The 22,185-nt window shown below is 32.7% G+C and overlaps 1 protein-coding gene across 1 annotated transcript in view; it reads right to left on the reverse strand.

Annotated features, from left to right (window-relative positions):
* The window catches only part of LOC110025532 (mannose-P-dolichol utilization defect 1 protein homolog 2), a 53,335-nt gene extending 36,938 nt beyond the window's left edge, over positions 1-16,397 (reverse strand). Inside the window, exon 1 of the mRNA XM_020726075.1 lies at positions 16,172-16,397. Coding sequence (XP_020581734.1) covers positions 16,172-16,378 — 207 coding nt within the window. The 5' untranslated portion in view covers positions 16,379-16,397. The remainder of the gene's footprint in view (positions 1-16,171) is intronic.
* Positions 16,398-22,185: the final 5,788 nt, after the last annotated feature.

Here is a 22,185-nt window from a genome sequence, read left to right on the forward strand (position 1 = left end):
GATCAGAGAAAAGGGACGAGTGAGTTTATATGATAATCGAGGAAATGAAGTACGAGTGTGTTTTTGAAGTTGACAAAATTCGCAATTAAAAGAGGTAGGACTTTTATTAATAAATAAATGAGAAAACAGTTTCCCAGATACATAAAGTTGTGATGACCTAAACGATAATGAAGTAGAATGATTTCACTATCATTATTAATGCTGGAATGAAATACAGATGTACTAAGCGGATTTAAGCAAGACAGACTTGATACTGGACTACACCCGGTGGGTGAGACTAGATTGACAGAGGGTTTGTTGAGGAGATAGAGACCACTACGCAACTCAGCACTGTCAATCATCCTCCCCAACTTCAAATCCTGAAATTCACAAACATATGGAAAAAATTTAGCAACACAATGACAATTATGAGTGAGCTTACTAATAGAGATCAGATTACAATCCAAAGTAAGAACATGAAGTACAGAAGTGAGAAATAAATCTGGAAAAATGAGGACAGAACCAAAACCAGCAACTTTGGAAGCTGATCCATCAACAATCCGAACAGTGAGGGTACACGGCCGGTAATCCATTAATAAGGAGACATCCCCGGTCATATGATCGGAGGCACCTGAGTCAACAATCCAGGCGCGAGAAGAGGTTGAATCCAAGATGAACGCGGATGGGGAAATACCTTGATAGGTAACAAGGCCGGTAGCACCCGATGCTGTACTAGTAGGTTGGACTGGTGACAACTGACCAAGCATCTTTTGGAGGGCATGAATCTGTTCTTCGCTGAATGGGCTCGTTCTTGGAGAGCCTTCAGTGGTGTTGGTGGCAGCTTCCCGATGATCCCGTTTGGGTTTCCCATTGGCGGGTTTGCCATGAATCTGCCAACACGTATCCCGAGTATGGTCAGAACGGCGGCAGTGGTCACACCAAGGGCGGCCCTGGCGTTAGCGGTTTTCTGTGGATGGAATATGAGCAGCAAGTGTCGACCCGTCGAGAGCTGTAGTGGACAAGGAAGCACCTAACATGACCTTTTGGCAGCTTCACGAATTGTTGGAAGAGGTTTTGAATTTAAAATCCGTGAGCGAGTCTGGTCAAACTCAGATTTAAGGCCGAGAAGAAATTTGAAGGTGCGTTTCTGTTCAATGATCTGGCGAAATATAACAGAGTCTTCGGGACACTTTCAAGGGTGCACCTCGAATAGATTTAGTTGTTGTCAATACCGTACAAGAGTATTGAATTATTGGGTGACCGAGAGATCACCTTGACGAAAGTCATGAAGAATGGTCTCAACAGCAAATAGTTCGTTTGTATTGTCCGCACTCGAATAGGTCTCACGGGCAACATCCCAGATTTCTTTAGCCGTGTCATAGAGAAGAAAATTTCCGTCAATATCAAGTATCATCGAGTTAACAATTCAGGCCATAACCATATTATTCTTGGTTTTCCAAGTCTTGTATGACGGATCTGTCGTCATCGGAGCTGGAGCATCACCAGTGAGGTAGTCATCTTTGCCTTTGCCGCATACAAACATCATGACTAACTGCGACCATTGGAGGTAATTCAGTCCGGTGAGTTTGTGGCTGGTGATGAGGACAGAATTACTGTTTGAATTGCTGGGCAATGGAGCCCCAGCCGCGGAGGGGTGGCTAGAAGTGACATCACTAGTGGATGAGGAGTTGCAGGCATGGTACTTCGTCATTGAGCACAAAAGTAACTGCCTATGCTCGGCGCGGGAGATCGCGGGATCGTGGATTGCGGAAGATCGGGGGATCGTGGAGAAGAGTCGTCGATGGGATTACGGAAGATCGCGGGAGGCCATTGTGCTCGGGTCGGCGCAGGAGATCATGGGAGAAGCGCGATACGGGAGATGCGGGAGAAGCGAACGATGCGGGAGAAGCAGACGACGCGGAAGCGGACGACACGGAAGCGGTCGCAGACGATCGCGGAAGCCGACGCGGACGATCGGAGAGATGCGCGATAGGCAGGAGTGGCGCTCGGATGCGAACGAAAAATTAGAGCAGCTCTCGGTAAAGGAGAATCGCGGGAGAGAAGGGCCGTGATCGAACCGAGCGGGAGAGAGAGAATTTTGAATAACATTTTTCATTACTGAATACATAGATAATTCACCTATAAATAGGCGAGTACAAGATATAAAAGGAGGAAAGAAATCTTCCTACAATTAAGTAATTCCTATAATTATGGAATAAACATGAATACCTATAATTAAGGAATTACCCTTTTTATACTATGACAAAATATAGCAAGTACTAAATAGAATAAAGTAAATAATAATGAGCATAATTCCACAGCAAGTATAATTATATCAAAATTGTTGCATAATTTATTAAACTATGGTATGACATGATTGACAAGGTCCTATACAAGTGCACTATTGGAACAGTATGTTGTCCGATTTGCAAACAACTTTCGCCAATGTGCTCTTAACTAAATGCAATATTTTATGTATACTTTTATGAGCACTATAGAGATAGGGTTGGTGTAGCTCATGTGACAGACAAAATTAGAGAAAGTCGTTTAAGATGGATTGGTCACATTAAACGTCGACCATCTGATGATCCGATTAGAAGAGTAGATGTTTTAGATTCGACTTGTGTTAAGAAAGGCAGAGGTAGACCTAGGAAGACTTGGGCTTATTGTACTAAAAATGATCTTAACTTACTAGAACTAAATGAAAATATGGCACTAAGTAGGACACAATGGAGAAAAAGGATTCATGTAGCCGACCCCACGTAGTGGGATTAAGGCTTTGTTGTTGTTGTTGTTGTTGTTGTTGTTGTTGTTTTATGAGCACTATAGTGCATCGAGCTTCAATTGTGCAACTTAAACACTATACCAAAACTTCAAGACATAACAAATTAGCGTTCCCCTATACGTATTATTCTAAAGTGTTCTCTATCATGGGGTTGTTGTTGTGAGGGGCGAGAATGAGAGGAAAGTGAGGATAAAGGGAGAGCAATTTAAAGTTCTTGGAGATTGACTCCAGAGCCTAGGCAATTAAGATAAACAATCCTCTTGAGGCAAAACACCATTCTTCTAACTCAAATATTAGAGTTATTGTCCCTCCAATGATTTCTCATAAGAATTGCATGATTTAATTAATAATCAGAGTTTTTGGTGAATTTTTATCAATAAATTGTAATGCGTTGTTCCATACACCATTGTGCTACGCTTTGAACTCAAGATCTTGTGGTTAAAGATAAAACATTAAACCAGTAGTCCAAGTGGACTACATCAAATAGCAAAAAAAGTTATTATTTTCATATGATTCGTACACCATTGTCGTGAATAATTTGTGAACCAACATGAGTATTATTCTATAATTTACTCCATATATGTAATGGTCTACAATTATGGCCTCATGCATGGTAGAGTATTGTTATGTGGTATGGTGGCAGGCAGTGTTGTGAAAACATGCATAATTGAATAAGATGTACATATGAGTGATACATCAATTTGCATCTTTGACCATTCTTATGGACATATATGACTATGCTTGATTTGCAATTCCTTGTAAACATACATATGTATGATGACTGTACACTGCATCATATGATAAGAATGATATTTATTATTAGTTTAAAAATCATTGGATAGTCATAGGTTACCGGATATAGATGTTTCAAGCAATGATTGTAAATAATATGTATGAATGATAGTGATATGGGTGAATGAAAATAAATTATATGTATAAGGAAGATTCATGAATAGCACAAAGAACATAATGACCTACAGAAGGGAAGGTTAACATGTTTAACTGAATAAGCCTATTAATGTGAAAGCTCTGGTAAAAAAGAATAGTCATATAAGAAAAAAACATCATGCATGCCGTATGGATTGAGCATGTTTCTAGCCGATTTGCATTTGATATAGGTACCACTTGAAGTAAAATACAAGACAACTAACACCAAGATGATGATTTAGGACTACTTTTCCTAAGAGTTATAGCCATTGTGATATTGCTTACAATTTTGTGCTATGTGTAAAAAACAAGAACAATGTTTACTATTCTATGGTATGTTCTTACCATATGATATGAATGTTTTACTACAAAAGTATTTGTATACTAGTTTGTAACAAATGTTCAATATATCTTTTAGACATATGATGCATATTATTTTGAAATATACTATATAATGCACCATGAAGTTGTATTTATTCATCAAATGCAAATATGTTCACTTGTGTACGACTACTTGTATTTTACATGCTTCTATACAATGGCATGACTTTGAATTCTAAGATTCCAACATGTTTCATGAACTACCTCGTATTATCTAACAAGACCTATACACTGGTATTATCTAACATGACCCATACATAATTATGACATGAAATAGATTGGATAACCATGTTTTGTGATAATGTTCATATTTCAGCATATCGTGGACTTTGTCAATAGGTAGTTGGATCAATACTTATGTACATATTCTCATTCAAAAATATGCTTGATCTATTTTGTAAAAATTATATTCTCTTTTGGGTTTATAGTTACATGATCTTGTCTATTTTCTTGATATGACTTAGATGATATAAGTTGATATAATGTTTAATTTATTGGCTTAGAACTAATTTTGCATGATTCCAAGATATGGCATCTTCAAGGCCCGATTGCAGCTATGATTTGGCATTCATCTTCATGAATAGAGATTACGATTATGTGACATGAATTATAATCATATGATCTAAAAGTGCATGCATATATCCAGAACCATTGGATTAGGAGATGGACTCTAGTTCTATGTTGAGAACAAGGTATATCAATCTATATTCATTATATAATATATTTGTATGACATATGGCATGTATATGAAGCACCGCCTATGGATTTCTATTTAGGTGATACTATAACATTAAAATTTATTCTTCTAGATAGTTACAATGATAATGTATAATGTCCTCTTTTGAAATGAGATAAATAGTGTTGGTAACAAAGCATTCTGCTTTAAAGATTTACATGAATTACATTTAAGTATTACTGCATTGTAAATGAAATTTATCTATCTTATCACTATAAATATTTTCTAATGGGATTATACCATGTACTATAATGTAAATGTGAAAATTGAATGACTCATTGTACATTTGATCCTTATTTTGAGAACTTCATATAAAATGATATGAATCCTAAAATGTTGAGCAAATAAATCAAGATATCCCTCTTCATGTCAATCCCAACTTTACAATGCTATGATGTAGGGATTGTACAAGGTAGGAATGTGACACTAAGAATTGTAATGATTTCAATATATACCCTATAATTGTAACCCTCAATAAATTTATAAATCAAAAGGAAAATCTTATATTATTAAATCCACTTCTTCTAATATTCAAACGGTTGAGTTCAATTTTTTTTATCTAAATACGCTTCAACATGACATACTTGCATGTATAAGGCATACTCATATCTATATGTTTATGGCTTTATTATTTTTCTTTGCTAAGTCTCTTGATGGAGACTTAAAAGGGTGCCCTGGTCCATAATCCAGGTGAGGGCGCTCTTCCTCTTATAGTAAGAAGTGGCATCAGGGTTACTTCATTGGCTTGCAAGCAAAGAAGTGTTTGGGATAGTAGAATAAGCATTAATACTTATGCGAGAATGTAAAAAGGTTATGTTGAACCACATGAACATCACTTGTGTATTGCTTTTTTATTTTGTACTAAATTGCTTACGCACTGCCACAAAATTTATCTTAATCCATAAATTGTGTTTCGTATTTGTTATTAAGAAAGGTTTTTGATAATCCCAGCCAATCTTCCATCCCCATTTGGTCATGTGTTAGCAATCAAAGGTATCAGAGTCTCAGCTCTATTTTGGACTTACATCCTAGAGCCGATCCACAGACCAATTTCCTTCCAATTTAGCCTTTGTGGGAAAATTCACCCTGGATCACCTATTTTTGATAATGTAATATTTGATTTAAGAAAAAAGTTAGAATAATCTAGTCTTTACAATCTGATGGCATGGGTATTTGGGATTTGGTATCATATGTTTACAAGTCTTTAACGAAAGAAACAGATGGAAAGATTTTTCACAGCAAATTTTTGAATGGCCTCATAATGAGTTGGATATCAATCAAGTTAGAAGTGTTATCGCTATAAGCTATTCTTTAAAATTTAACAATTACATGAAGAGTTGTAATTTGAGAATAAGTAAATAAATCTGTGCCAAATTAGTCATCATCCATGAAGGTATCAATGCAGTACAGGAAACTAGAATTGACCTTCTCATACAGGAATGGAAGCTTTTCAAGATGAAGTTTGGAAAAAAGATTCCATACATGTTCAGTCATCCCACCAAAATTAGAAACAACCTTCAGTAACATGGAATGGAGTATATAAACCCGGAATTGATAAGCCAAGTCCTACAATTGACAATTTTCAATAAAAGAATAGAACTATAAGAAAATAATTGTCACAAGGCAGATGAATTATCAAACTACACACTTGTTCTTTTGTTTGGTTCTTTAGTAGTTTATGAACAAATGCTAATATCATGAGAAGAAGAGTAATTTGAGAACTTTCAAATGAAATCGAACATGGTGGCTCTAAAATAGCAAGTTTTCGAGGAAAGAGATGGCACTAAATCTAAGGATGACCTGAAAATGTTTCAAAATAGACAAGATGCGTTGAAGCAATGATGAAGTTGTACAGATACAAAAGTTACAAAGAATAGCTACAAGTACTATAAGGAGAAACATATATATTTTGGTGCAAGTGAAAAAGTAAAGCAAGAAAAGTCATGGCACAATTTTAAAATAAAAGCACAGAATAGCCCTCCGACTATTAAGAAGTGCCCAATTTAATCCCCGAGATTTAAAATGCTCCAATTTAGTCCAATACTATCAAAAGTTATTCCAAATTGGTCAAAAATCAAATTCTCTGTTAAATTTAACGATGCTCTTCAGAACTTGTAGGGATAGGGAAAATCCGTCTATTCACAATTTGAGAATGGATTAGCTAAATATTAAACCTATCATTTCGGATCCAAAAGTTTTTAGCTAGACAAATCAAAATAATACTTTAAATTTATTTTTTAAAAGCTATCATCTAGGATCCCAAATTTTTTAGCTAGACAAATCAAAATAATAATTTAAATTTATTTTTAAAACTATGAAGTCAGAGTACAGAGATATGCTCCATTAAATAACAAAAAAATTTATCATCGCAAATAGTAAAAGAGATGAAGGTGGCGGGGACTTCTAGTGGTACTATTCCTATTTTTATTACTGCACCACATTATAGAGATTGGTCATATTAAAAAAAAATTTATTTATTAAATCATATGGTTCACAAGATTTGCTAAAATTTGTTATAAATTTTAACAATTGATTAAAAATTTAAAAAATAAAAGTTGAATAATATCAACTTCTTGAAATAATTTAAATTTTATGCATATAATTACTTTTTTTTTCCCAAAATCACTTAATAGTGAAACGTTAGTTTTCCTGTCCAGTGAAAACGTTATGGTTTTAACAAGCATATTGCCTATCTACCCTTTAATTCATAAAGGACACGATAAAATGTAACCGAAATTTTAATTTAGGACTAATTTCAAAAAAACTTTTAATAGTTTGGGATTGAATTGGAGCATTTTGAAACTCGGAACTAAATTGGACGCTTCTTAACAGTCAGGGGACTATTTTGGTTTTTCACACTTTTAAAAAAGCCGACAAATTTATAGTAAAAGTGTCCAATCAACAAGAAACAATAGCAGAGAAGATACACAAAGAAGGGAAAGAAAGCACTCCAGATTCAGAATTTCAAACTAGACATTGCGAGATTCATGAAAGCATATGGAAAAATAATTCTTAAATGTATCTCCCTAAGTAAGGAGGAGATAACTTATTTAGAATGAGGCCAACTAGGACAAAAGAAAGTGATGAACAAAAATTTTGAGAAGATCGAAAAAAATTGCGAGATGAAAAGAAGAAACACAAAAAAAAATATAAGTAAACTAAGAAAAAAATAAAAGCTTGCAAAAGGAAAAAAATTTGTAAAAATGAATTTACATTTAAGAAGGAAAAAGGAAACTTTAAAAAGCTTAAGATCCCTTGCCAACGAAGGAGTTTTAGGGTTTGCAAATGGTGGTGTGGGAGGAAGGGGATGGTTTGGAAGAGCTTTCAATGGGTAACAATGATTTCCATAAACTCCAACTTTAGTGTCCATTACAAGAATCAATAACCTCATATCAGATTGGGCACAAAATCAAGCCAAAGTTTAGGGCTTGCCTTTCCTAAAATGTAACTATAATTTTTTGCATGGTGCACAGCGCCTCCATTTTTAGTTGTACATAAATGGTGCAAATAGTTCCAAAAAAAAAGTCAAGTTATCCTGATATCCTCACATTACCACATTACATACAATAACCTTCATGAATTTCTGTGAATACCGCAGGAAGGTGTTTGACATTCTAAGACCCTGAATTTCATCAATCCTTCAATTAAAAAGAATATAAATTCCAGATGTCCTTATTATAAGGAAAAAAAAAACCATTTCCATGGTATTCCAAATATCATGAGCAGTCAATAATAAAAAATTATATAAATATATTTGTGAGAACATTGCCGATGAAATACAAGTCGAATGGTTATATTTACTAAATTTCTCAAGGGCATCATATATTAGGAACTTGAGAGATTCAAGAAACTTTAGTTTGTTATGTTTTCTGGATTTCAGTACTTGGTAACAAAGAATTGACAAACATTCAAGTTCTGTATAAAAGAAAGCATTAAAAAAAACAAAATGGGTAATGCAGTAAAACTGAAAGAGCCAAAATGAAACAATACATTATATAGAGTAAATTGAAGCACCAGATAGTGAAGATAAAGAAAATAGACTTAATTTGGAAATGTTTGAGAAAGAGAAAAAGACGCACAAATAAAGAAATCAGATGAAACAAATCAAGAAAATAATAAGAAATAAAAAGGATATATCAAAGTTAACATGACAAGAAATTGTGTAAGAATGTATTTTTGAATTATAGTTTTCAGCCATGCAATACTTAACAAGAACGAATGGAAAACTAAATTTGCCAAGCCAACTCAAAATATTTTGGATAAGAATATTATGATAATACGTTGACCACCTGATATTCCAATCAACCCATAAAAGCCCATCACATCATAAAATCAACCATGAACACTTCATTGTCCCCTGCTTCCAAGCTAAATTTTCATCTTATGTTCCATATGTAACGACACTCACACCGTGCTCTAACAAAATGAAGTACTAAGGGGCCCCTTTTATTTTCTCTAAATACTTTCCAATATAAGGAAAACTCAGGTATATGAGAATAAAGGACTATTTATTTGCAAAGTTCTTGTAGTTTTTTTAGTGGAAAAATAATTATTCCTCTTTAATTTCGTAGAAAAAAATTACAAGTTAAATAGAGGAGGATGGATCTTATATTAGGAAAATAATAATATCAGCCATAACTCCTCATGATAAAAGAAGAAAATAAGATTTATGACATACCAATAATAGAATATACCAAAAATAGAAAATACTCATAAAAGGAGAAACTAAAAATCCTACACCCCCGCTTCAGTTGGAGCATAAGTATCTATCAAGCCCAACTTACTTACAAGAAGCACAAAATTAGGCCTAAACAATCCTTTAGTGAAGATATCTGCTATTTATAGAGAAATAAGGATAAATGGCATGCAAATAGATCTACAACCAATCTTCTCTTTTATTAAGTGATTGTCAATCTCCACATGTTCTTTGTGATAATGTTGCACGGAATTTTTCGCAATTTAAAGCTGTTTTATTGTCATATTATAACTTCATTGACATGTTTATTAAGATCTGCAGCTCTTCAAGAATTCTTTTCAACCATAACATCTCACATAATCCATTAGTCAAAACAATATATTCTACCTCAGTACTACTCCTTCAACCACATTATGTTTTTTAACTTCGCCATGTAGCCAAGTTTCCCCATACATAGGTGCAATATCCAAACGTTGATCTCCTATCAATAAATGAGGCTACCTAATATGCATTAGTGTACTCTATTCTTTTGTAAAGTCTTCTGAAATAAGTCTTTATTAGGTATATTTTTTAGATATGTGAAGATTTTCTTGACTGCTTCAAGGTGTTTATCATAAAACTCATAGCAAAGGCAATATTTGGTCGTGTATATGATAAGTATATCAATTTTCAGACTAATTTTTTATACATAACTGTATTCACTAGATCACCTTCATTCTCATCTCCTAGTTTTCGATTTGGATTAATAGGAGTATCTACAAGTCTAAACTCACTCATCTCAGTTTCCTTAAGAAGATCAAGAACATAATTCTGCTTAGAGACAACAATTCATTTCTTCGATCTAGCAATCTCCATGACAAAAAAATACCTCAGAGATCCTAAATCCTTGGTTTCAAAAACAAATAGAGAATTCTTCAAACGATTCATCTCATATGAATCATTTCCTACGAGAATAATATCATCCACATACATAATCAATATGATTATTTTTCCATCATTTGAATGTCTGAAAAACATTATATGGTTTCCTTGCCCTTGAGTATAACCTTAGCCTTTAACAAATAGTGCAATTTTTTCAAACCACGTACTCGGTGAATGCTTCAACATGCATAAGGATTTTTTCAGTTTACATACTTTTGTGTCAAACTTCTCACTAATCCCGGAGGTGCATCTATATATACTTTTTCCTCCAAGTCCCTATTGAGGAAGGCATTATTTATATCCAATTATTGTAGGGGAGGGGACAGTCAAGATTAGCTGAAAGTGATAGAAAAATCCTTACAAAGTAGAGTTTTACAACTGGAACAAATATCTCTAAATAATCAATTTCATAAGCTTGAGCGAATCCCTTGACAACCAATCAAGCCTTATACCGTTCTAGAGAGTCATCAGAATTATACTTGATTGTAAAGACCCATTTACAAATGACAGGTATCTGTCCTCTAGGTAGATCAATTATTTCCCACGTGTTACTTTTTTGAAGAGTTTCTATCTCTTTGAAAACTTTCTTCTTCCACGTAGGAACTTTCATAGCATCCTGCACGGTACTTGAAATCTCCATACATGACAATTGTTAAGTAAAAAACGCGAACAGTGAGAGAAGTTTTCATATGTGGGACAATAGATGTTGGGGGTAAGACTTTTCCCTAATGGGAAAACTAGATTCATTAAACTCGGCATCAAACTAGGCATAGATTCAGGTCTACAAGACTCAGAACTCGAAGATGAGGTGGCCTGAGCATGTGGAAAATGATTAGTGAGGACATTCCTTGGCAGATTCGCAGATTTTGGGCAGTATGAAGGATTTGTAGATTTTTTTTCTTTTGAGTTATCATCTGTTGCGAATAAACAAAATGAAATGATACCACTGTTGTTTTTTTTTTCTTCTTTGTTATGAACATCATGAGATAACATTATAAAAATTTCAATATCTAAAAGACTCAACTCACTTTCTCCTAATAAGATTTCGCATGAGTTTTAAAGATGAACGCTACTATTTTGGGAGTCTTTAGTGTGCAAAAAATCCTGAAACTCAGTGGAAATATCTTTGTTTTGTTCTCTCCTGTGAAGATGAGGTGAAAAAAAGGGTTGAAGCGCAGAAAATGTGACATCAATGATAACAAATATTTTTCTAGTTGTGGGATCAAAGCATTTATACCCCTTTTGGCTAGAAGCATAACCATCAAACATACGTTTTTTAGGCTCGAGATTCAAATTTTCATAGACGATGAATGTGAACCAAATAGGACACCCAAATATCTTTACAAATAAAGAAAATATAAGCCGATTCTTTGGATAAAAATTTTGAACAACATCAAAAGTTGTTTCAATGTTTAAAACTTTATTGAGTGTTCTATTTACGAGAACTATAGCAATAAGAATGACTTCACCCCAAAGATATTTAAGCACCTGATTGATATATAACAATGTCCGAACTATCTCCAATAAATGTATATTTTTTCTTTCAATTAGATCATTTTGTTGTAAGGTTTTGACACGAGCTCTGATGAATTATATTTTTTTCAAGAGAAATTTAACACAAAATATTTTTGAAATGCTCTCGGCAATTATCATTTCGTAATATTTGAGTTATTTTTAAAATCTTTTGTGTACCATGCTGTAAATTTTTTTTAAAAATCATTTCCACTTCAGATTTTTTTTATAAATAAACTCAATTTTATCTAATATAATCATCAGTGAAAGTCACAAACTATCTTTTCCCATAATGTGTAAGGTTATTATAAAGACCTCAAATATCGTTATGGACTAACGTAAACGGTATAATTGGTTTGTATATTTGTGGAGAAAATGTCATGATATTTAGTAAACTAACACACTTCACATTGAAACAAATACAAATTTTTATTCTAAAATAATTTTGGAAATAAGTATTTTAGATACTGAAAATTGTGATGGTCGAATCTATAAAGTAATAACATAATTTTATTGTCTTTCAAAATAGAAATAGAATTTAAACCAACACTTCGACAATACATTGTCTATTCAAGCCAAGTCCATCATCAAAATAATAATCCATCTTTTTTTCTTAGCACTTCCAATCATCCTCCCCGTAATCTATTCCTAAAACTAACAATAAGACGAATATAAGTTAGCTTAACATTGATGATTAGCAATAATTTTATTAACGAACAACAAATTACACAATAGATTAAGAGCATGGAGAACATCAAGAAGGGTTTTAAAAAATCAAATACTTTAAAGCAACCCATGATGTTATTAGTTACATCAAAATTAATTATTCAGAAGTGAAAAACATTAGGAATAACAACTAACAAAGCAAGAGCTTAAGGAGCAAGACAGAGATTGAAATAATTTTGAAGATTGAAACAATTTGTGCAAGTGCTCTAGTTGCTTCTTCGCAAAATGTATGGTTTTCAAATTAGCAAGTAGCTCCTGAGTTTCTTCAACAGTGGCTTGATAAGCTTCACATTCACACTTGAATTTTGATTTCCAATTTGTAAGCTTACCATAAAGCTTTCAACATGCCTCTCTCCTGTGTCATGATTTTTTGCAAGGCTCACGCCATGATTTTTATAGCCAACTTTGTCAGTATCAACCCCCTTTGACATAAAAGTTGAATTCACTTGTTCAGTGTTACGAGAAGATTTGATGTTGCACAACATAATTTTTCTTCTTGAATCTTCGAGTGTAAATTCAAAAATAGCTTCTCGAATAAAGGGTAGGAGTTTTCTACCGAGGATGCGACTTCAAACCTCGTCCAAATTTCAATTAAGGCCGACTAAGGATATGTAGACTCAATTGTTTTCCTCTCTCTTCCTGTGACGAGCATACTCATTCAAATTTTCTCAAATGTCATCATAACATCGATCAAGCTTCTATCATAATATTGCTAATTCATTGTTATACGTAGTAGCATCATAGTCATTTTGTTTGAATTTTCAAAGTTGAGTTTTCAACTCAAAAATTTTGCAAAGAATTCTCCAAGTCTGAATAGAGACATTAAACGAGCTCCCACATATCTCAAGCGATAGGAAGGAATATAAGAGGCTTTCCAATGATAGATTTCATGGAGTTGATGAGTCATGCTATCACCAGAAAATTCTTGTACTGCCAATTTTTTATATTTAGAACACTAGTAGTATGTTTTAAAATTTCTCCAGTTAAATTCCCAATTTTAGCCATTATGTTTATAATGAAACTAGTCGATTTGGTAAATTTTCTTTGAACCCACTTCATCATTATTGATTTGTATGATATCTTTAAAATCTGAAAAAGAGCAACAAACGTGCAGTGACTACCTCAAGCAAAAAGAGAAACAAGCCCTGGTTCAGATATCAACTCGGCTTGTGCAATTTCGACGTCACAAGAAGACAAGAAACTCCACATGAAGTTGGGTCTTTGAACATCGTGATCCGCTCGTTGCCTTCCCAACCGGCTCTACTCTAGATTGTATCACATGGGTCTCGACTGTATCTCTTGGGTCTCTGAACTCCGTGATCCAGTAGTTGCCTTCCCAGCGGACTCTAATTGCATCTGTATCGAGAAAGACTTAAGAAAGACGCGATCCCAGAGTTGCCTTCTCAGCGAGCTCTGATCGCGCCTGTAAATGGTTTATGAACATTGCGATCTAAGTGTTGCCTTCCCAGTGGCTCTAATCATGACTGTAAGGCAGGTGGTCGATCACGAAGATGATGGTAATGGGCGATCCCGGGAGAGACAGGAGCTACGCAATAGTGGACTAGGTCATAGTTTCCAAGACTAAAATGGGCTCTGATATCATGTAGTTTTTGGGAGTGAGAAAATAAGTATTCCTCTTTAATCTCATAGAGAAATATTCCAAGTTAAATGGAGGAGGATAGATCAAATATTAGAAAAATAATAATATCAGTCATAACTATCCATGATAAAAGAAAGAAACAAGATTTATGATATATCAATAATAGAAGATGCTAAAATGAAAAATACTAGTAATAGGAGATACTAAAAAACAAACCATTCTTAACATGCATGTATAATCCAAATGTAGTAAATTAAATACTATGTAATTTAATTTCCTAAGATTATTTGATTCGTTGTAAACTAAATGCATGAAAAAAAAAATTTATGATTATTAGTTGTAAATGAAATAGTTTAATCTATTTAGGACACAGATGAGAGGATGACCCGATGACGTCCATGGATAGCGGGGGTAGCGGAGCATCCAGCAAGAATGGCATTGTGGCACAAGGTAGAGTTCAAAGTTTGTTTTATTGCACAACCTCTAATACAACCAAGGTTTAAAATTGTGTAATTTGGTTTTGAGACATTATTTTTATCTATAAATTAACAAATTGCACAAAGTAAGAAGTATTATGCTAAGTTCAAAGTACATAATATGAAGTAAAATTTTAACATTATAGCCCATTAATAGATAACAATGTAACATATTAACTTCCTATTATCATAAAATAGCAAATTATGTAAATAATAAATAATATATTAGTTTTCAAACATCATATAATAAAATAAAAAAATGTTATGGTAACATTAAATTAAGAAATAATAATATAACAATTCAAAAGAAGTTCTATACAATTAGTTTCCCTCTCACTCCTACTGTCCTCCGTTAAAAAAAAAAATGCAACAAGCAATCAAGATTATAATTTTAAGTTCATAATCTACATCACAATCAAGATTATAATTTTAAGTTCATAATCTACATCACTCTCATCACTCAATGGGTCTTCATTAGAATGAGCGCATTTTTTTCATGTTCTCCCATTTCTCCTTATCTTCAACACCAAATATCTTTCTCTTATCTAATCAATAATAATTAATAAAAATGTTTATTAGAATTTAAAATAATGAGATTCAATAACATGTTCAATTGTGTAGCATTTTGGTATATAATGAGTGTTTTATTGGAGTTATTTTATATTTATTTAAAAAAAATTATAGATCTAACTGAACCAGCGCAAGAGGCGCGCCTCACACTATATGATATGTAAGCCTCATGGAATAGCCAATGCAAGTTTTTAAAAGACCATTAAGGCGAGCTTTAAGTTGCATGTCATATCACGCAATTTTAAATCATGAATACAACAAAACAAGCATCCCCCAAACAATAAATTGTATTTTGAGACATGTTGAAGCCTTCTCCCTCGATTGAAGTCAAACATAGGAACCCTAGAACAACACCCTATTGGGCCCAAGCACAGTTTCCAGGAGTAAGAACCTAGCGTAATTCTTCATTTATCTACAAATCACCTTAAATTTCTGGAATTTCACAACTTCAAGGACCATGCACATTGAAGCATATACTTGCTAAAAATCCTAAAAACAGTAGCTCTGAATTCCATTAATCAGAAAAACTGAATATGACCAAAAGAGTTACTCTAAACCTCCAATGGATCTCAATTTACACCATTGATCTTTTTCAAAGGTTCAACCCTAATCAAGAAAGTGCAGATGACACGACTCACTTTCCTCAAATGACATCTAGTATCCACCAACCAAACCACTACTAAATCTTGCCGCTCTGCAAATCGCAGCAGCAATCTGCCCACAAATAAAAAACAGAGCAATAAAAAACGTACTCCTCTAAACCCTCGAAAATCCACTTTTTTCTCCCAAAATCAAAACAAAATAGAAAAACTTTTCAAAACTATAAAACAAAACAGAATCAAAAACAGCTTAAGGCTAGTACCTGAGGGACTTTGACGGTGGTTGAGGCAGCGACGATGCAGTAGCCGAGGACTTTCGAGAGTAACGGAAGAAGGCAGTCCTTCTCCGGTAACTTCCCAGAGCCAAGTGCTCCAAGAATGCATCCAAAGTTCATTCCTAAGATCTCCAGTTCCATGGATATCTTTCCCGTCAACAGCTGCAAGTGGAATCTCAATGTCGATGAGAGCATGTTATTTACAATTTAACAATTTCATTAAATATTACACAATTTTTATGCGTTTATATATTATATATATATATTTATTTATTTATTTAGTCATGAAAATTGATGAAATACGGCAGAATATTTACATATATATCACCCAATGATTTTATATGTCTAACACCTAAATTTTATTTTTTTTACATTTAGACCAACTGTATTTTTACCATGACATCAAAAATACCATCATTTTTAGATTTAAAAAGTGAAATATGTCTTTTAATACATAGATAAAGTGGTATGTCTGTAAAAATTAAAGTTTAAATGTTAGATGTGTAAATGCATGGGTATTGAGGGTCTGGTACCTTGGAGAAGCAGCTCCTCATGTGAAGTGAGAAAGCTGTTGTTGGAAAAGCAGGAGTCTCTTTGGATAATATGATGTGTTGTTGTTGTTTTTGATGAAAAAAATTATTTTGTCTTTATAAATGTAATATATCAGAATACTTGAAATTTTCAAAATAATTAGAATAAAATAACAGAAACAAGTCATGCCACACAAAAAATTTCAGTGGAGTGCAAAATACTCTGATACTTAAAAAGTGACAAATCATTTCATGCATATATTTACAATAACGATGGGCACTAAAATAACAGGAAGCCTAGAATGACGATCACTTTCATGTCCTGTCGATCAAGTCTTCCGAATCTCATCCTCATAACAACATCTCTCATAACATGATCACTGTCTAGAGCAAACACATCAGTGTCATCAATCCAACGAAAATAGTTACAATCTTGAGGTGTCATGTCTCTGGGACAAGTAAAATCTCTTCTCGTAGTTGCATTATCTTCTTGATTGGTACTCAACACACCTCTCACCACATGGACAAGATGAAACTCTTAAAACATCAAACGATTTTGAACTTATGTTTTGCGTTATTATAATACATTATGCCTTCATTAACAAAAAGAGTAGATATGCAACCTAATCATTAAAAAAGTTAAACAATTTTACAGTAAAAATACTATGCAGAAAGAAGACATCAAGAAAAGTTTAATAAAAGTACCCTTCGGTTTCAGTTCGATCCAGAACCGCAGGCGAGATTTCTTCATCTTTGGGTATCGAACGCCCAAGCAAATCACACGCTTCTTCCTCCTCTTCCCCTATACGCACGCAAACACGACAGAAGTTCAACGCTACCTCTTCTTCCTTCGCGAGCACAATGTCGAGTCACCCGATCTTCCATACACACGAATACTAGCAAAGCTGTTTGATTTGGGCACGAAGCTTTCCTTCTCCTTTGAATTCCCCTTCTTCTTCTACTGTTTCTTCCATTCTCACTCTAGGCAATGGCAGTTTCTCCTTACTATTGTTATAAAGGAGTCGAGCTTGCGCGAGCTTAGGTTTGGCTAGTGTTCGGCTCGTTTAAAATTGCTTGTGTTCGAAATCGGCTCATGAACAGTGTGTTCGTGTTCGGCTCAAAATTGACTCGTTAAAATTAAATTAAAAAAAATAGATGTAGAGTATTAGATTTGAACATGAACTAAATCTATGCAAAAGAAGACAAATAACTACATTATCACATGAGCTGTTACGATTTAAACTTAGATATAAATATATATATATAATATATTATTATATAAATAATTATATATATATTTTTTATTTCGAGCTAAAATGAGCCGAATACAAGCGAACAAAGAGTTGGTCATGTTCGGCTCATTTATAATTCGAGCTTTAAAAAATTGTTGATGTTCGGCTCATTTACTTAAAGAACGGGCAGAACACGAGCAACTTAACGAGCTGAACACGAGCTATTCGCGAACAACGAGCTTTTTTTACAGCCCTACTCCTTGCTCATTTGACTGTTTCGAATGAGTTAAAAATTCTATGAGGGTTGCGACTCTTCTAATCATCCGCACCTTTTATTAATTAATTTATTTTATTATTATTCTTGTTTATTTTATTTTATTTATTTTTGCTTATCACATAATTTCAATATATGACATCCAACATTTACATTTGCACAAAACAAAGCTATTACCAATGGTATAATTTTTCAAAAAAAATATAATAATAATAAATAGTGCTAAAATTTCTCTCTAGAAAATGCTTCTCTAGATTGAACAAAAGACACGAGCAACCAAATTAATCATATAACATCAGAACTTTAATATATAAAATAACATCAACATAAAATTTCAAAACAAAGAGCTGCACATATATCGTCTCCATTCATAGCTTTTCTTAAATAAGCTGGAGGAAAATGGAAGGAGATATTAATATCAAGCATTTAGCCTAAACATTTGCATAGAGCAAAGACATTCCCAATGATATAAATTTTCGAAAGAAAGAACAAAGGTGAATATTTCTCTCCAGAAAAGTATTCTCGATATTGAACAAAAGAAAAGAGCAACCAACTTAACCATCTAGTATCAAATCTTTAATATAAAATAGCTTCAACATAAATTTTAAAAACAGAGAGCAGTGCACGTATACCTCTCCATGCATAACTTTTCCTGAATGAACTACAGAAAAATGAAAGGTGATATCTTATCTAGCATCTAACATTCATGTTTGCATCAGCTCAAAAACATTTTCAATGATTTTATTTTTTTTTAATAAATCACATGTAATCAGAATTCTTTCCAAAAAATGATTCTCTAGATTGAAAAAGATGTAAGATCAACCAAATTAATTATCTAACATCAGAACTTTAATATATAAAATAGGTTCAACAGAAATTTACAAAATAACGTGCAGTGCACATTATCTCCTCATGCATAATTTTTCTTGATTGAATAAAGGAAAAATGAAAGGCGTTAACTTCTATAACATCTAACATTCATGTTTACATCATAATAACGACATTCTCATGGTGTAATTTCTTAAAAAAAATAAATAATGCTAAAATTTCTCTTCAGAAAATGTCTTTTAAATTGAAGAAAAGACGAGCAAACAAATTAATCATCTAACATTAGAACTTTAATATGTAAACTAGCTTCAAAATAAATTTTCAAAATAAAGAGCAATGCACATGTATCTCTCCATGCATAACTTGTCTTGATTGAATGGGAGAAAAATGGAATGTGATAACTTATCTAGGATCTAACCTTCATGTTTGCATCAGCCCAAAGACATTCTCAGTGATTTTATTTTAAAAAAAAACAAACAAACAATGCTCAAATTTCTCTTAAGAAATCATTTTTCTAGATTGAAGCAGAGACAATGAAATGTAGTTACTATAATACACTTTATCAAATTTATCTAATAGTTAAAATTCTAGGTTTCAATCTAATCAATGAAATTTTACAATGGAGACAGAGAGAATAGAAAGAAATATTTATTATGCAAATGAAACCGATGAACTCACATCTCTTTCCATAAAAAAGATTCTCTAGATTGAAGAGGAGGCAAGATCAACGAAATTACCCATATAACATCATAACTTTAATATATAATATAGCTTCAACTTAAATTTTCAAAATAAAGAGCAGTGCACATATATTTTGAAGTAGAGACAATGAAATGTAATTAGAGTAATCCAATTAGTCAACTTATCGACAAGATGATATTTCATGATTTCCATCAGGTTAATGCAATTTGTCAGGGAAGCGGAGAGAATTAAAGGGGAAAATGATAAAATGAAAAGCATCAAACCATCAAAAGGTATATTGATTGGATGATAAAAAACAACCATCATACCATCAAACCATCCAAACAAAAAAATACCAAAATGAAAATCTTCAAACCACCCCAACAGAGAACAAAGGAAATCGAGAGAAACATATAGAGATAGGTAGTGAGAGTTGATAACACCGAGAACAGACTGAGGGGAGCTCTCTGTATGATTTCTTCCCTATAGACACATGTTTCTACCGAGAATGGAAAGGGAAGAGCGTGCAGAGACAGAGCGAGGAATTTTGGCTATTGAAGAGGGGCAGGGACGACTTTTTGAAGTTGAAATGGAGCTCAAACTGCGAAACATAGAGCCCCTCTGCTGTTTCGGCTTTTGTCGATTCACTACTGGATATCCACGAAACGCATGATATAAGCAGGCTTCCGAACACCTTGGTTGGTGTTTCAAGGTTGAGAAGCGACAAAAATGGGCACTAAACTCACCCTAAATTGTGTTAGACAATCATTATGGACAATACAAAGCCACATATTTGATAAATCCAGATTTCACAAATTGGACCTTAAATCCTAGATTTACTAATCCCGTGAATCGATGGGTTTAGTAAATATGGGATGCGCTTTCGTGCGAAAAAGAAGTTGTGAAGTTATATTTTGGTAGGAATGGAGAGGCAAAGAGGAGAAAGGTAGGAATTTCAAGTCCCTAGACATCACGATCCCATTGTGGCCTTCCCAGTTATCTCTACTCATACTGTATCGTGAGCGTCATTCACTGGTTGTAGGCACGTGAAACACATCTAATACTTTCTCTTATGACAATGAGGGGAAAGAGAAGACAGATTTGTGATTTTATTTTATTTTTTATCTAAGTAATAATTGATAATTAATTAATTAATTAGTTATTAAATTAATAATAATCAAAATAAATTTAGATATAATTATTTAATAGTTAATTAATGAATAGAAAATAATTTAAATTTAAAAAACTCTTAAATAATGTAATTAATAACTAATTAATTCAAAAATAATATTAAATTATTATTTATATGTACTTAATTTAATAATATTTAATTAATAATATTAATTTGCATAATTAGAACTAAATTAAAATTGATAATTATTTTTTATTATAGTAATAAAATAATATTTTTTTTAATTCTAATAATAATAGAAGTTGCCAAACAACTTGACAGAACTTACTTGGATTTATGAAATCTGTTGCAAACAGTTTTTGGGATTTAACTCTTATAGGATTTACTAAATCGAGATTTACAACATTTACTAAATCTTACTAACATAAATCTAATCTGTTGCCAAACAACACCAGAGTGTCATGCATATAAATTTTACTAATATTTATTATCTTAACATAATATGTATAAAATTTTATTTAAACCAAAAACTTCTCAAATTTCTAAGGGGGCACTCACACATTATGCAAGTAACTTTTCAACTAGAAGACTGTTGATTCATGATTTAGCATCTTGTCTCTCATTATCTTTAGCGTGCAAGGATTATGTGGAAAAATTACTTTTAAGTTTTTGTCTGAGTCTTCAACGTAATGATGTTGTACATTTTTTAATTTTAAACTAGTTTCAACTATTGTTTAATACTAATTATTGTCTGAGTCTTCAACGTAATGAGCATTATTTAAAGCTTGTTGAAATCTTGTTCGTATTATCAAATAAGATTCTATCATAATCCCAACAAGATCCCATCAATGTTAGAAACATGTACAAACAAGTTTTAATATGGTTAGTTAAGATACAAGCAAGATTTAATTAATATTCAAATAAGATTTTATGTGTGAGGTGTGGGTTTTGATGATATTTGTGTGGAAACATTACACTATTTAAATCACATAAATAATTGGGATGTGACATTGAATTGTTAATTAGTAGCTTGGGGCTAATGATATATATTGAATATTTAAGATAATCATGCACTATTTATCATAAGTGATTTTATTTAACTATTTTTTTATTACTCCTTAAGTTTTAATTTAATGGTCTAAAATCATAATTATAAATTAAAAATACACTTAATGTTATTTAATTAAATTTATTAGAAAATTTTAACATTGTGTATATTTATGGGGTCCAAGTCATGCTTATAAACCACAAGTTTGGGCACTTTGTAGTGATATAATTGTGATAATATTTTTAAAGATATAAATATCATAAGTAAAAAAATAAAA

Source organism: Phalaenopsis equestris, unplaced genomic scaffold (genome assembly GCF_001263595.1).
Source record: "Phalaenopsis equestris unplaced genomic scaffold, ASM126359v1 Scaffold000301, whole genome shotgun sequence".
NCBI lineage: Eukaryota > Viridiplantae > Streptophyta > Magnoliopsida > Asparagales > Orchidaceae > Phalaenopsis > Phalaenopsis equestris.